Below are 16,450 nucleotides of genomic sequence, written 5' to 3' on the forward strand. Positions count from 1 at the left end.
TCCTTGCCTAGCATTAGAAACATAGGTTCAATCACCAGGACCACACAAACTGGACACGATGTACACACGTATTCCCTAGTACCAGAAAACTGGAGATAGAAGAGCAGAGGCTCAAGGCTGTCTTCACTATTGAGTTTGAGGCCAGGCTGGGCGACATGAAACTCTTGGAAGCAAAGGGTTGGAGTTGTCTGACAAAAATACAGCTGCATGCCACATACTTCCGTGGACCAAACAATTATTTTCAGTTTCATCTTTTATTGGATACAGAACCATAAATTCTCTGATGCCCATGAGTCCTTTTAAATACATATGCTCAATACATTCGGCAAAGGGCATCTGGGTGACATGGAGCAAAGTGCTGGGATGGCAATGCCTGGGTGGGGCTGGAGGTACAGGCACCACCTTAGAAACAAGTAAATCCAAAAGCTGCTGTTCTCCCCTCTGCCTGCTGTGCTGGGGCAGGGTGCAGCCTGGCTGTGCAGGGAAGGCAAGGCCTTGGGGTCAGTTGTCCCATAGTAGTGCCCTCTGAGACCCCTGCCAGGGATGAGTAGCAACGAGGGGGGTTCCAGACCAAGCCTCCCTCCGCTCCCCCCCAGGACTGTGGTAAGGGCAGAGGCCCAGAGCTGACCTCATGGTGGGGTGCCTGCTTGATTGTCGGGCAGTCTTAGACTAAGGTCCCAAAAAGTTGAGGAAAGCCTAATTAATATTCTGCTTTTCACCCAACCTTCAGCCTGGTCCCTGGGCAAGGACTACAACTGAGCTCACTTGCCCAGGAGTAAATATACACACTACACAGTAATATATACAGAGATGCTGGCCTGAGCCAAGGCTGGATGAGAAAGTATGGCCACCGAGGACGGAAAGACTGCCAGTTCATCGGGCTGACAGGCTGGGGTAGACCTCATCAGTGGTTAACTCCCCTGGGCACTGGGCTAGATCCCACTTAGTCACACTTCTTCCAAGTTCACCAGAAACTATGTCTTTGGCACCAATTGTCACTCTGGGAAGTTTTCCTTCAACATAGCGCCTTACAGAAACGGGTTGACAGCTAACTGCCTCTGTTCTGAAGCATTCTACATAAGGGCTTGGGAACAGGAAAGGCAAAGGATGGATCCAAACCTTGGAGCAGCAGGCCTTGGGAAGGAGACCTGTTAGAGTTGAGGCAACTCCTGAGAGACCAGCTTGGCCTCTGTTCTCATAGGGTTAAAAAAAAAAAAAAAGACCTGATTTCAGGGTGCTTTCTCTTGATGGGTGGAAAGCAGGAGTTCTGAGCAGGAGTGCGTACATTGTTATAGTTTTGCCATACTGTGGGGGAGAAGCAGTCTGCATAAGCATGAAGTACTCAGGCCAAACATGCTACACTCACAGGTGCTAGGGCCGGGCTGTGTGGTAGGAGTAGGAATGGAAGAGAAGCCAGGTGACTGCCATCCATGAGCCCTCTCCATAGGACCTGTGCGTCCTCATGGTTTTTGTACCTTATTAAGTGTAGGACACAAAGGGCTCTTTAAGCGCCTGAGGATGGGCTAAGGTGCTTCTCAGGAAGCCAGATGCCCATCCCCAACTCTGTCTCTGGATTGCTAAAGATGGAAACAAGCATAGCATCCAGAAGCAGGGTTGGTCCCCTGGGGAGAAGGCAAAGGAACCACAAGTGGGGGGCAGAGCTGCTGGCTCTCAAGGCATGCCTGAAGACTATGATGCCCAAGACTCAGCCAGGACACAGCGACCTGTCACTTAGGTTGGTAGATCTACAATTTTCACTCTACCCACCTTTACTCAGAGCAAGAACACGGGTGAGACCTCGTGGGGTTTCTTGGAAACAGCTTTTCAGAGGGCAGAATTGTGCCAACAAAAGGCATATGTTTCCCTCTCCATGGATCAGGATGTGGTGTGGATGTAGTAGAGCCTGAAACTATCCTCTTGACCTTGCTTCCTATCCTGATGACTGCACCCTGACCTATTTCCCTCAACACCAGGCATTCTAGTACCTCCCCTGTCCAGGGAGATGTCCTAATCCTGGGGTTGAGGAATGGAAGCCCCTGGGGGCAGACTTGGCCAACTACCACATCATTTTGTGCTTTATCCAGGAGACAGAAGGGCAGCACCTCTGGTCTTGGAGTCACAGGGAGCAGGGACTACCTGGATGCAGCTGGCAAACAACTGACCTATGAAAGTCAGCTAGACCCCAAGGGCACCTCCCCGTCCCTTCTGAGCCACTGAAGGCGAGGAAAGTTGTGCTGTTGCCTGTGACTCCTGGGGACAGGGCTGGGGAGGCAGCTGTGAGAGGTAGGGGTGTAGATACCACACAGCCAAGGTTTCATGCAGGACTAGGCATGGAGTATCCAGCATGACAGCCTTGGCATTCCAGTCTTCAAAGAACAGCGATAGAACAAGCCACAACTCAGTGATGATGACAAATGGGCAGAGCTGTAAGATCTGGGAGCACTGAGCAGGAGGGTGTACAGCGATGGAAGGGACTTGGTAGGTGGCAACCCACGGCAGGGTTCATGCTCGGGCCAGCTTGTGGCACAGCTGTAGAAAGCTGACCAGAGGATCCCACCTTGCATAGGAGCAAAGAAAACCCTAAGATTTGGACAAGAGGTCAGGTATCTATTACTTGAAAGATCTGCCCAAATTTTTTTTGCCAAGACTCAAGCCTCAGCCACTGTGAGAGGAGGAACTCAGTTGGGGATGCTCCAAGACTTCTGGGACACCCTGCCCCAAGTTCTCTGTAGTCTCGGCCCAGGGCTGTAAAGACTCAGGAAGATGGACTGTGGAAATTCTTTTCTCTGCCTTGGCACCAGTGCCTCACTCCTGGCCTGAAGCAAGCTGTTAAGTAAATCAGGCCCCCTTTCTCCCTAATGCCCAGCCCAGCAGGGGGCCCAAGCCCCCACCCCCACCCCCTCCATGGTCCCTCAGCAGGGAGCGGTAGGTATAGGGACTGCTTTAAACTTAGTTCTGGGTGTGTTAATGAGAACTCGGTCTTATAGTAGTCTCCTCCACCTCGCCAGTCCTTTACCTGCCAGGGAGATGTGGGCCTCATCCTGGGGAGTTGTAGACATTTTTTTTTCACCCTTTCAAACTCATCCCTATGGCCCTGCCCCAACTTTCCTCTAACCTTCTACCTGGGTTCCTAGGCTTGCCTGGATTATCACTGGAGAATGCGGACCTGGGCCTGCTGTCTGAAGGGAGTGACCAAGAGTCTTCCTAGCCATGTCTGAGCTGCCTTAAGCTCCTTCTGGCCTGTGGCCTGACAAGAGGCTCCTGACCAGGAGCTGGCCTCAGGAAGGACACCTGCCTGAGCAGCTGAGGAGCTGCTGGGTGGTTACTGCAGATCCTCTGAGTGGTGGTGACAGCCAGGTGCTGGTATGCCAGCTCCTTGCTGGCTGCTCCAGCTAGGGATGTCATGGGGGTCTCAGGGCAGCTTCTGTCCAAGCCCCTGCCCTGGGGAGGCGGTGCTGGGTCACCTGTCACTTTGCTGTTTGATTGGATGGGGTACTCAACCACTGTCTGGAACCTGGTGTAACACTAGACTTCCCAAGGTCTAGTCCAAGCCAGGCCCCCTCCAGAGGTCCAAAGAGTGCCTTGGTGTGGGGCTGGCAGGGGCCCTGCAGCCCCTCACCCGGGTTAGCAGCCACCTTCCACCTTGACGTGCAGAATCTTCGAGAAGCCAGGCCTCCTTCGTAGAGCCTGTAAATAGAGCCCTAGGTTAGCTCTTCCTTGGTGTTGGGCAGGTGAACTACTGCCACCCTCACCAGCCCCAGCCAAGGGGTCTTTTGGAGCCTCAGAGCCCACCTCTCACCTGGAGTTTTGTTACCATATCCTCAAATAGCTTCTGGGCCTCCGGGCTGCTGGGCTCTTTGAAGTAATCAGCAATCCCAATCTGCACCACAATGGATCTGAGGTTCCGGCAGATGCCTGGGCGAAGGCAAGTAAGGGATAGTGTTTGGCAAGGGCAGTGGGCTGCAAGTTTCCTCTCAGGAATGAGATCAGAGCCCCCTGAGAAACATACACCAGCCAGCCACAAGAGCAGAGCGTCAGACCTGTGCTGGCTGCAGCTGACATCTTAAGGCGGGAGGACACCTGGGACACATGTGTCCTGGGACACGTGTGTGAGCACAGGCTCTTCAGTGCTCTAGCAACTCTCTGGCAGAGGGGACAGCTTGTACCATGACCTGGGCAGCTGCAAATGACGAGCTGCTCACTGAGACTGGGTGGGGTGGATGGGGGCAATCAGGCCTTCCTGAAGCAAGGGCTTCAACAATTATTGGCCATGATATCAGGGAGAGGTGGCACAAGGTCAGGGGCTAGGAGGGACCTAGAAAGCATGATCTGGGGGGCTAAGTAGTAGTTCTGGTGGACCAATTAGGTGGATATGAGGCTGAAGGAAGGTAAGAGGAGGCCCCAGGAGGTGATGTGGTCAAAGAAACAGGTATGGTGGCCAGCTACTTAAGAAACTAAGACAGGGGGACCATTAAATTCAAGGCCAGCCCAGACAGCTTAGTGAAACTGTCTCCAAATAAAAATGAAAAGAAAGGCCAGGCATAGTGGTGCTTGCCTTCAATCCCAGCAGTGGGGTACAAGGTAGGCAGATGTCTATGAGTTCGAGGCCAGCCTGATCTACAGAGTGAGTTCCGGTTCAGCAAGGCCACTGTAGACAGACCTTGTCTCATAAGTTGGGGGGCGGGGGCGCACAAATCTTTGCAGTACATTAAAGCACTGGGTTTAATCCCAGTACTGGTGGGAAAAACCAAGAAACTGTCAGTCTGCATGGAGACCTTCCAAGGCCAGTGGTCCTGAGCAGTGGTCCACAGTGAAGGCAGAGGAATCACTGAGTAGATGGGTGAGCAGAGGAGTCAGAGTGAAGTCCTTACCGCAAGCTATGTCCCTGAGGACTTAAACATACTGTGTCCTTTACCATCCAGAAGGTCAAAAAATGAGATCGCAGAATTCAGAAAGCAAAGGAACGCGCTAGAGAGCAGCACAGAAACCCTTGGTGCTTCTTTGCCTATCTGCTCTCGGCCTCTGCCCCGGTGGGAGGCTCACACAGGGATTCCTGGCACCACACACACAACTCACGGTGCCACTGTGGGCCAGCATGAAAGGACAGCTATCCTGTGCAGCTAAACAGTTGGCACTAAGTGCCGCTGGGCCTGGAGTTCCATCCTTGCCTCAGATGTGGAATGAGCCGGGGAGAACGCTGCTCTGTCTGCCTCAGCAGCAGCAAGTGCTGGCTAGAGCAACAGGACACACACTGCCTGCTTGTAGAAGGAAGAGGCTGGAACAGCCCTTACCATTTCACCGGAGGACCTGCAAGACCAATCTTGTTGATTTTCCCTCATAGAAGAATTGGAGAGTCACCAGACAGACCCTCACCTGGGCTATCAGCCGTTCCCACCTCCCCATCTCTGCCAGATGTGTGCAATTTTGCTGCAGCTGCACTTGGAGGCAATAGACTCTGAGCGAGCTCCACCCATGCAGCTATGAGGGAGCCGTCCTCTGTGCTAAGACTTGAGTGGTATCGTGGCTTCGGAATAACTACACTCTGTAAGTAACCCCCATCCGTGCTCTCTAAGTAAGTCATAACTCCACGTTCACCAAGTCGGACTCTGGTGGCACCATCTGGTACATCATAGGTGCCCTTTCTGGGAGGACAGGCAACTGTCTGTTTGTCTCCAGGACAAGTTCACTCAATGTTGCAAAATGTTCAAGACATATCCAAGGACAGGCTGTAGCCACACCCTGCTCTGTACCCCTAAACTCCCATTGCTCACTGTTAAAATGTAGCAGGGCCTTAGGGGTGACAGGGGTGGCTGTGAGCACCAGCATCTCCAGTCCCTTCAGACCTTCCCGGCACACCTCGGCCGCCACCTCCTGGGTAATCTCTGACACGTGGTCCAGTTCTAGGACCTGTAGCCGCATGCAGTTTCTTGCTAGGAGAGGAAGAAGAGAAGCTGGTGACAAACTCCCTGGCCCACCTCCTGCCCAGTACTCAGTCCCTCACCATCCCCCAGACTGCAGCCCCTAACTCTGCTGGGATTGCATAGGCAGCGCTTCACCCTTGCCTGCTTCTTACCTACCCACTCCAATCCCAAGGAAAGACTCACCAAGTGAGGCCAGGCCCTGTACCCCACAACCGGCACCACCTACACCCAGGGCCCGGAGGTGGGGCCAACAACGTCCAATCATCTGCAGGCAACGGTTGCTGAACCGAGTGGGCTGTTGGCTGAAGAACAGGCAGTGAAGAGTGGTCAGGGAGGCTTTGCAGTCCCCAAGATCATCCCTGGAGGTCCCTATCCGTGCTCAGGCAAGCACCTTGCCAACAGTCCAGCTGTTCAGGTCAGAAAACAGCTTATCTCTGACTCTGCCCCCTCCCCTCTTACCACATCTGACAGCTTCAGATTCTGGAGTCACCCAGAAACAGCCGTAGACCAGAGCCCCACCCCGGTCGCCATGCACCCTGCACCTGGTGGCCAGCTACTCATCTGGCAGCAATCAGTGTCTCTTACAGCCAGAGAGCTGAGCCAGGCCCTAGAGTTCAGGGTGACAATGAAGACAGCTCCCACCCTCGAAGCACAGACAGTCCATGACATACAACATTTAGTATTCTGACTTTAATCTGCCCCTGCCACCTAGCCTTGAACTTGTAGCAATCCTGCCTCAGCCTCCCAAGGACTGAGGTTACAGACCACACCTAACTTCCGGTACCCTTATTTTTTTTTTGTTCGTTTGTTTAGAGTGACTTCAAACTCACGATGCAGCTGAGGATGACCTTGAACTCCTGATCCTCCTGGATCAGAGCTGGGATGATGAAGTGTGTACCACCATGTCTGGCTCAAGACACCGTTCTTAAAACTGACAACATCCCCAATAAACTTCCTAGTATTTTCTAGGTAAGATGCACCAATCTGCATCTTTTAGCAAGGCCTTCATGATGTTTCCCAGCCTGCCTTTCATCATTGCTGGCTTGCTGGCCCTACTTACACCAAACTTCATCCCTCGACATCCATTCAGTCAATATTATCTATCATCTGATATGCTCGTGGTAGCAAGGACACAGAAATGGACATTTATAGAGTCTGCCCTGGGAGCTAAGTTTAGTAGAGGAGCCTGAAGTAGAAATTACTACAGAACGGATATTACAGTCAAGGTGAGGGGGCAGTGGGGGCCTAGTAGGGGACCACATGAGAGACTCCACCAGGGTATAAGAGAAAGCACACTAGAGAGCCTGGGAAGAGTTGGCATATGGGGAGATACTGGGAGGGTAAGGGGCAGGGCATAGAAGCCTGGGAATCTGAGGACGTCCCGAGTAGAATAAGGGCTGACTCACACAAACCCTGGGGTCACCACCACCAACCGATTTGTTCTTGCTTTGAGATGGGATCCTGCTACATTGCCTGAGCGCAGACTGAGCTCTGGAGTAGCTGAGATGGCAGGGGTGTGACACCACACCCAGCTCTCTCTATGTCGTATTTACTGACTTCCCTGACCTGCTTATCCTATGTCAGGCTAGTGTTGACTACACACATACCATGAACTTTACAGTCTCCATGGATAGGACATCGTTGAGCCAGTAATGGCTCTCATAATCTAAGTCGCAAGACTAAGGTCTGAGTGGCAATGCTGGGCTGCCAGGATGGCTCAGAGGTTAAAGGTGTTTACCACCAAGCCTGATGACGGAAATTTGAGACTCCCATGTGGAAGGAAAGACTACTTTAAGTTGTCCCCTGACCTCCCCGCAGATACCCAATTCCCACCCCAAATATCTAACAAAAAGACTGAAGTGGCACCGGCAGCAAGCCAGAGAGAGGCTCCAGCTCCCATATTATGGCCCTACTCCTTATGATCAGTACATTGACCAACTGTGTGTAATCTGTTCCCAAAAGCTGACTTGCTCAGTCCTCGGTCCCAGACCCAGTCCCCTGCTGTCCCCTCCCAACCCCCACCCTTGCCTGGACTTACCAGGGATGAAGTGGCGCCACCTGGAGGGAGACAATCTCTCTGCAGCCTGCACCTAGGGCCCAGATCACCTCATGGCCCACAGGGTCTGTGGCACTCCTGGGAAAAAGCCAAAGCACTAGTGACCCATCTTAGCGGCCTCTGTTCCCACCAAGAGGCACGACCATGTGGTAGCTAGGGACCAAGGCCCAGAAGGTGTGAGCTGCACTTCGGGAAAGGAAGACACACCTGTAGGTGACCGCCTGCAGGGCACGGCAGTAGCAGCTGGCCAGCCAGAGTGACCGGTCGGTGAGGATGTTGGGACAGTGGGAGATGCGCAAGATGAGCAGATTCCCACCGGCCGCCTTCAGCAGGGACTCCAGCCCCGCTTCAAGACAGCCCCTGAGGATGAGCAAAGAGGTCAGGGAACTGCTGGCAGTCACTTCCTCATCTGGGAAGTAGCCCCACTTAAAACTCAGCAGCACTCACTCACCCACCCACCCACCCCCCACTGCAGGCCTCACCGGGTGCTGCGGGCATATTCCTCCTTGCTTTCCTTCTTTCCCCGCTGTCGGGGCTTCAGGTTCTGTAACGTTAAGGAGTGGGCCTGGGTGCACCACTGAGCCAACATCGCCAGGAACTGGGGAAGATCAAGCGATATGAACAGACATAGACCCGACTGCCAGGTGATGGATTACCCCTGAGTAGGAGGCACCATGAAAGCGTTTGGGGCAACCAGGGCAGTGAGGGTTACAAAGACTAGACTTTTACTGCTGGTAAAAGCTGGGTTCCCAGGAGGGCAGGGGCAGGCACCTTGGAACAGACTCGGGCATTCTCAAGCAGCACCCTCGTCCAGACGGCAGGATGGCGAGCCACGAAGCGCCAGTCCCGGCAGACCTCTGCAGCATGCAGCAGGGTACGGGTATCCAGGTAGGTGAAGATACAGAAGAGGGCAGCACGCATCTTGAGGATTTCTGGGCTGATGACCTCATTGGAGCGTGAGGGGCTACCTCTCTCCACTCGCCGACCTCGTCCGCTGCCTCCCTCAGGGCGGGCTGCAGAACACCAGGGCCAAAGGAGATAGGGGAGAGTAAAAGGCCAGTATGGAGCTGGGGGTGGGGAGCTGGGGCAGTGCAGGAGCTGGTGGGAGGAGTGAGTCTGAGACCCACATTGGGGACCAGCTCCCAGGGAAGACAGCAGGGCCTCTGCTTTCCCCTTCGCTACCCCAAATTTTACTCACTGGAAAAGGGTTATCTGTTGCTTTGCTACACGCCAAAAACCTTTTCAGACATGGTGTCGCGTGTATTTCAGCATGGCCTTGAACTCCCTAGGTAGCCCAGGATGACCTGGCACTCCTGATTATCCTGCATCTGCTGTCCGAGTACTAGGATTGGAGATGTGGACTACCACGTCCAGTTTGAGATGCTAGGTATCAAAGCCAGGGCTTCATGGGTTCTAGAAAGCACTGTCCTAACTGAACTACCTCCCCAGCCTTCCTTTGGAGGGTCACCCCGACTCTAACCCTCTAAGCCTTCCACATGAATACAGGGCTACTCCCCCAAACTCTTGCTCTGCGGCAGGCACTTCAGAGCCCAAAATAAGCAGCTTGTCTCCTCTACCCACCGTGTACACAGACCCCCTTGAATGAGCATCCTTGGGTCATTGCAGGCCTGCTCCAAGCTTGAAGAGTATTTTATAGGCAGACAAGAGTAAGGGAGGTATAGAGCCAAGGGTCATCATTTCCATCCTGTGTCCCCTGAGACAACCCAGCACCCTGGAAGGCTGGATTCTCTACCCACTTTTCCAGGTCTTACCTGAGAGCCGGCAGCTGTTCAAGGGCCCAGCCAGAGACGGTCCAGGGCGTGGAATATCAGAGGGGCCCTCAGCCTCTGACTCAGTGGTTCGGGAGCCCACATCTGAGACGTCACCCTCCTCCCCCTCGGTGCTGTGACGGCGCGGTCGGCGCTGCCAGTTCTGGATGGCCTGTCGTCGCAGGCCTGAACTACGAGGGGGCTGGGACCGCTCTGAACCACCGTTGGTAGCCTGGGCCCGTGAACCCAAGCCCCCAGGGCCACTGTCCTCCGAGGGCCCTTCCTCTGGCCGGGGAAGCTCCAGACTGTCACTGTCATAGCAGCCCGAGCTCTGGGATGCAGCTGGTACACGGCTGGAGGCCCTGGGGTGGGTGGGGGAGTGCATAGTGAAGGCTGAGGGATACAGGACTGCCCCTCACCACCAGCCAAGGGGAGCCCACTGTTTTGCTTTCCAAAAATCCCCCGAGCATGGAAAGGCAGACTGGTGACACCAGGGGGGTGGACACAGAAGGAGGTGAGCCTCTGATGGGCCAGCAGACCGTCCAGGGTGAGGGAAGGCTGTGTGGAGTGGGCCAAGCCCGAGGCTTACCCTGTGCTGGGAGAGGAGCCATGCCGAGATATGGCGTATGTGCTTGGCACAGCTGGGCCTGCATGGTGTTCTCGCTGTAGCCCCCAGAATGGAAGGGAGAGGAAGAATGGGCAGAGGAGGCCAGAGAAGAAGGCGATAGTAGGAGAGAGAGGGAGACGGAGAGAAGAAAAGAAGGAGGAGAGAGAAGAATAAAGTTGGGAAAGATGGACGAATGGACAGACGGACAGTCCAGACAGGCAGGCTCCCAAATCCCTCCCAATGCACCCACCCAGCCTCCCAGGGCCCAGCTTGTGGCTCCTAGGCTCTCATTTACAGAAAAATACAGAGAGGGGCTTCTGAAGGCTGAGGCTACGGAAGCAGTCTTGCGGCGGCCTCAGAACCGGCACTCCCGCCCTGTCAGGGTGGACCGCCCTCCCACTTGAGGCCTGGGGTTGCTCCTGGGTGGGTGGGGGCAGGCAAAGGAGGCAAGTTGGGGTGGTGTTGGGGAAGACTGTGGGGACCACACGAGCAGGTGAGCAGGCAGGGCATGTGCACACTCACCGTTCTGCCTGGGCCTCTCGCCCCAGGCCCTGAGGCGCTGCCCCCACCTCCTCGGCCCAGGCTGGCACTGGGTGTGCTGCCACAGCTGCTGCTGATGACCTGCAGCTGGCGCTCAGCCCTGTCTGCGCGCTCCAGGAGCTCCTCAATGAACTGTTGCAGCCGCAGCTTGGCACTGGCCTCCCGAGCTGCTGTCTCCTTCAGGAACTGGTCAATCTGCACCACCTCCCTGGGCCGGGAGCAGTCTCTTACCCCAGGCCTCTGGTCTGACTGCCTTCAAAACTCTCATTGGAGGAAAGTCAGGCCGTGGCCTAGAGTGTCTGCTTGTGGTCCCGTGGGCAATGCCCAGCACTCAGGTCCACACAATGACACACACACACACACACACACACACACACACACAACACAAGCAAGCAGACACACAAGTCTCCACATGCTCAGAACACACACAACTGGATACCCATCAACTGTTAATACTGCCATCAACTCGACAGGATCTGGAATCACCCAGGAGACAAACCTCTGGGCACATCTGTGAGGACGTTTCTAGACTGGGTTAACCGAGGTGCGGAGATCTACCCTATATTTGGGTGGCACCATTCCATGGTCCGGGACCCAGACTGAATACAAAGTAGAAAGCAAGCTGGGCAGCAGCTTCCATCGCTCTGTTTCCTGCTATAAAGCATCCTTGTCCAGCTGCCCCACACTCCTGAGCCCACACCCTTCCTGCCATGATTGTCCCCAAAGGGTGAGCTGAAGTAAGCCCTGCTTTCCTTCAAGTTGCTTTTTTTTAAATGTAATTTTATACATGTGGCAGGAGAGATCACTCAGCCACTTGTTAAGTCTCGCACAAGACCTGAGTTTGGTTCCCAGCACCCATATACTGACTCACAGCCACTCCATTTTCAGCGGATCTGACACCCTATTCTGACCTCTGTAGACACTAGAGGCCATACATTCAAGCACAATACTCATACACATAAAAAATACCGAAAGTCCAAAACAAAAATTTAACTAAAACTGTGCTCCAACCGATGTGCAGGGGCTGGTTGACTATGTGAAGGAGTCCGTTCCCTCCTTCCTTACGGGACCCAGGGAACAAACTGGCAGCTCTTTAATCTACATCAGGTATTCTGTCACAGCAACAAGGAAAGTAAATACACCAGCTCTCCGAAGACATAGTCACAGACAAGCTCCTCCTGTACATAGTCACCTCCAGGCACATGAAGAGTACCATAGACATCCTCAGTTTCCTGTGGTCTCAATAGTTACAAATCCAGGCACAAACTGAGAGCCTCATAGCTGTGAACACATGTCCTCACTCGGCCCAATACACAGTCCCCGGCATGTTACTATGTACACAATCATGTCCACTCTCACGGCACACTCATACTCTGAAATACATTAAGAAGCGTGGAGACTCAAGTCTACCGACCCAATCGAACACACGCACGTACTATCAGAAGTATTAAAGTGCACGAAGTCACATCAACACAGAGAGAAACATAACGCACTCCTATAGTTTGCCCCAGCATCTGAGGGGTACATAAACACAGCACCCTCAAAGTTACCCACATTCATGCATTCGCTAAGCAGTTAATCAAGTGCCGGGCACTGTTCAAGATACTGGGAAACACTACTGGACAAAAAAAGGAAATCCCTGTCCACATAGAACTTACATGGCAACGAGGACAAACATCACATCTGACTCTATGGAGTTTGTGATGCTTCATTGGCAGAGCAAAGAAGCAAAGAGGTAACCAGTAAAGATGGCTGAGTAGAGGAAAGCTAAATGTGGTGCATGGCAATAATACCAGTATGCATGAGGCTGAGGCAGGAGGACCATGAGTTCAAAGACTACATAGCCAGAGTCTACACCAGATACGGTGTAGTTGGATCTAGGACTGCGATGAACACGAAGTTTGACAGTCCTGGAGGTGGCAACCTGACCCCAGAGAGAAGGTTCAAGGTAGAACCAGAAATACAAGAAAGGCCTTCAAGAAGCCAAGAGCAGCCAGGCGGTAGTGGCGCACCCCTTCAATCCCAGCACTCGGGAGGCAGAGGCAGGCGGATCTCTGTGAGTTCGAGGCCAGCCTGGTCTACAAGAGCTAGTTCCAGGACAGATTCCAAAGCTACAGAGAAACCCTGTCTGGACACCCCCCCCCCCAAAAAAAAGCCAAGAGCAAGGAGGCAGAAGGAAGCAGGTTTACGATCCCTGGGAGCGATGCAACTGTGTCTGCATGCTTTTACGAAGTATAATATGACATGGAGAGCTAGGCCATTTCTTTGAGTAGGCTTAAGGGAAGTTCTGGTACCAAAATGCAAGAGCTGCCTGGGCTGGCTATCGAAGGTGAAGAAACACATGTACTCTGGGATCCCAAATCATCACAACACACTCGAACCCACTGGCACAGAACCCACCATTACAGACTCAGAACTTATGTTCCAAAGCTTGACTACATGGGGACACCCCAGACACGTGCGGGGATAAGTGAGTAACATCCACCTTTCCACGGGACCCCCAGCGTCTACTCACTGCTGCTTGCGGCTCAGCTCCTGTTCCTTATGCACCAGGTCCTGCTTAAGCGAGGCCAGCAGCTCCACGCTCACGTCCACCTGGCGTGAGAGCTCAGATGCGCGCTCCTCCAGCTCCTCCTTTTCGCGTCCCAGCCGAGCACTCTCCTGTCGCGCAGTCTCCAACTCTGCGGCCTTGCGCTCCAGCTCAGCCTGTAGCCGGCCCACTTGGCCCGCAATCTTCTGCTCCACCTCCTCGCTCAGCCGTTCCAGTCTCCGGTCCACCTCCAGCTTCTCCAGCGCGCGGATCTTGAGGCGTGCCAAGCCCTCTTCATAGGCTACATCGGCAGGCGATGGCGACGCTGGCGATGCGGAGGCGGGCCCGGAACAAGGACCAGGGCCAGGCCCGGGTGGCGGCGTCGAACAGGCCGAGGATGCCACGGACTTGCGCGCGAACAGCTCACCGAGTGGGATTTCGATCTCTCGTAGCGCATAGCGTGCGGCAGGCACTAGCCCCGGCTCGGCCAGCTCCTCGCAGGGAAGGCTGGCGGGCACCAGGTCGCTGGGGAAGTGAGCCAGCGGCGCGTGGTGGTGGTGATGGTGCAGCAGGTGCGGCCCCGCGGGCGCTGATCCTGCCGCCTGCTCCTTGCCCTGGAAGGACGTGCTCTCGAAGACCTCGCGCCGGGCTCCGGGCACCGCCAGCAGGGCAGCGGGCTCTGGTGCCAGCGGGAAACCGGAGGCTGCTGCAGCAGCTGCTGCTGCAGCGGCCGCGCCGTCGCAGATACTGTTCGTCTTGGAGAGAATGTAGAGCGTCTCGTAGGTGTGGCTGTATTCCAGGTGCGCGCGCAGCGACGACAGGCTCCGGAAGCGCTTATGCTCCCCGCATCGCGGGCATCTGTACGGTAGGTCCAGCGAGGCCATGGCCCCGCCGCCCTCGGGTCGCGCCGGCTCCACCGCGGCCGCCTCACCGGTCAGCCCGGCGCGCTCATGGGGGGCCGCGGATGGGCCCGGCCCGGCCTGCGGGATCAGGGCGACTTTGGTCACCAACAGCCAGGACCTGGGGAGGCTAGAAGAGAAAAGGTGAGGCTCAGCAGCCTTCTAGCCGCGCTTCCATCCGCCACTACCAGGTTCAGCAATCCTGTACCCTGGGTCCATGGATATATCTAGAATGGAGGGTTCTGGGACCTAGGCGTGAGAGTGTGACCTCCCCCGAAGTGGGGGGGTGGAACGACTATGGTACTCCAGGTGTAGCCCAGGCTGAGCTCTTGCCTTCCAAGTGCTGAGATTACTAGGCCTAAATTTTTTTTTATTATTTTTTTAAATTAAGACTGTTTTGAAAAGCTGGAGAGATGGCTTCGTAGTTAAGAGCACTTGTTGCTTTTGTAGAGTACCTGGGTTTGGTTTCCAGAACATAATTAATTGTTCCTAGCCATTGTAATTCCAGTTCCAGGGGATCTGTTGCCTTCTTCTGGTTTCCCTGGCAGCAGGCAAGTACATGATGCACATGCAGGCAAAACACTCATACACACAAAATAAACCATTTTTTTAAAAAAAATTTAAAGAATGTTTGATTTAAAAAAAAATGCTTGTCAATGGAGCAGTTGCTTCTAATCCCAACACTTGGAAAGTGAAGCCAAGGAGACCTTCAGGATTATCCTCATCTACATAGAGAAGTACAGGCTAGCCTGATCTACTTAAGACTCTGCCTCATGGAAACAAAAATGAATGATTATTGTTGTTACAAAGTTGTTTGATGATTGATTAAGAAAGAGTTTCAGTCCTTAGACTTCCCGGCCTGGAACTCACAATGGCCTGGAACTCACAACGTAACTCAGGCTGGCTTCAGACTTTCAGGAATTCTCTTTTCTTAGCCTCTTGAGTGCTGGGATTACAGGCATGAACCACTGTGCCTGGCTTGAAGGAATTATTTTTTAAAAAATTATTAAAGGAGCCGGGCAGTGGTGACACAGGCCTTTAATCCCAGCACTCAGCAGGCAGTCAGGGCAACACAGAGAAACTCTGTCCCAAAAATAAATAAATAAATTCGATTTTTTTTTTTCCCCTGAGACAGGGTTTCTCTATAGCTTTGGATCCTGTCCTAGAACTAGCTCTTGTAGACCAGGCTGGGCTCGAACTCACAGAGATCCGCCTGTCTCTACTTCCTGAGTGCTGGGATTAGAGGTGTGCGCCACCACCGCCTGGCTTTCAAGAAATAATTTTAATTACAATGATTCGCAACCTACAAAAAAGTGCCCAAGCATTCTTCAACAGCAGACTGGGAGTCAGGTTTGGTAACATTTATCTGTAATCCCCGCACTCAGCAGGCCAAGGCAAGTGAATTGCCAAATGAGGATTGTCACAGAATTAAGAAGATCTCAAACAAGAAAATAGTAGAATGGGTTGATTGTATATTCATAATGGACTGCTGCTCTGTAGTAAGAAAGGAAGCAGTATCCATAACAACAGATGAATATGTTTAGTATTATGGGAAGGAAGCCAAAAAGAACATACTGCAAGATTCCAGAGTTGGAAGGCAAAAACAGACAAAATTGATAGCAGTTCAAGTCAGAATAAAGGCTTATGTCTCTAGTGAATTGGGAAGGGGCGGGGAGGAACCTTGTGTGCTGGAGAGTGTTCTGTAGCGGTTGTGTTTGTACATGCCTGTGTGGATACAATCATCAAGACATGTATATGAACCCTGGGGTACCCCACGTCCCCCAGTTCATGTATGTGACATCCTAGAAGATTCTCAAACAGATGTTTCATCTTCGTCTTCTGAAGACCACATCCCTCATGCAGGCAGATCCACTAGAACTCAGTTGTAGGGACCAGGATGCTCACCTACCTATGATGCTGTAGATGGCACTGTTCCCATGCCCGCCATTCCGGGCACTGCCTCCTCCACTGAGCGTTCTGCTCTTCCCTCCAAGGGCTCTACTGTCTTTCCTCTCACACCCTTCCTGCAAAGGAGCCCACCCATTCTTACATCCAGGATCCTTCTCAACTCTTGTCCTATCCTCCCACCTGTGGCTCTCACCCTTCCCCTCCTGGGACTTCACGTATC

General features: G+C 53.5%; 1 protein-coding gene across 2 annotated transcripts in view; it reads right to left on the bottom strand.

Annotated features, from left to right (window-relative positions):
* Nucleotides 1-235: 235 nt before the first annotated feature.
* Nucleotides 236-16,450, bottom strand: part of Fbxo41 (F-box protein 41) — a 31,350-nt gene continuing 15,135 nt past the window's right edge. Inside the window, exons 2-13 of one of the 2 annotated variants that reach the window (XM_048416581.3) lie at nt 13,409-14,452; nt 10,876-11,101; nt 10,336-10,409; nt 9,750-10,108; nt 8,749-8,990; nt 8,460-8,575; nt 8,185-8,337; nt 7,960-8,055; nt 6,105-6,223; nt 5,772-5,930; nt 3,800-3,915; nt 236-3,687 (exon numbers count right to left, since the gene is read on the bottom strand). In XM_048416581.3, the coding sequence (XP_048272538.1) occupies nt 3,625-3,687; nt 3,800-3,915; nt 5,772-5,930; nt 6,105-6,223; nt 7,960-8,055; nt 8,185-8,337; nt 8,460-8,575; nt 8,749-8,990; nt 9,750-10,108; nt 10,336-10,409; nt 10,876-11,101; nt 13,409-14,307 (2,622 nt within the window). In that variant the 5' untranslated portion in view covers nt 14,308-14,452 and the 3' untranslated portion in view covers nt 236-3,624. The remainder of the gene's footprint in view (nt 3,688-3,799; nt 3,916-5,771; nt 5,931-6,104; nt 6,224-7,959; nt 8,056-8,184; nt 8,338-8,459; nt 8,576-8,748; nt 8,991-9,749; nt 10,109-10,335; nt 10,410-10,875; nt 11,102-13,408; nt 14,453-16,450) is intronic. The other variant, XM_085690555.2, reaches the window with a different exon arrangement.

Source organism: Myodes glareolus, chromosome 6, assembly GCF_982192425.1.
Source record: "Myodes glareolus chromosome 6, mMyoGla1.1, whole genome shotgun sequence".
Taxonomy (NCBI): Eukaryota; Metazoa; Chordata; class Mammalia; order Rodentia; family Cricetidae; genus Myodes; species Myodes glareolus.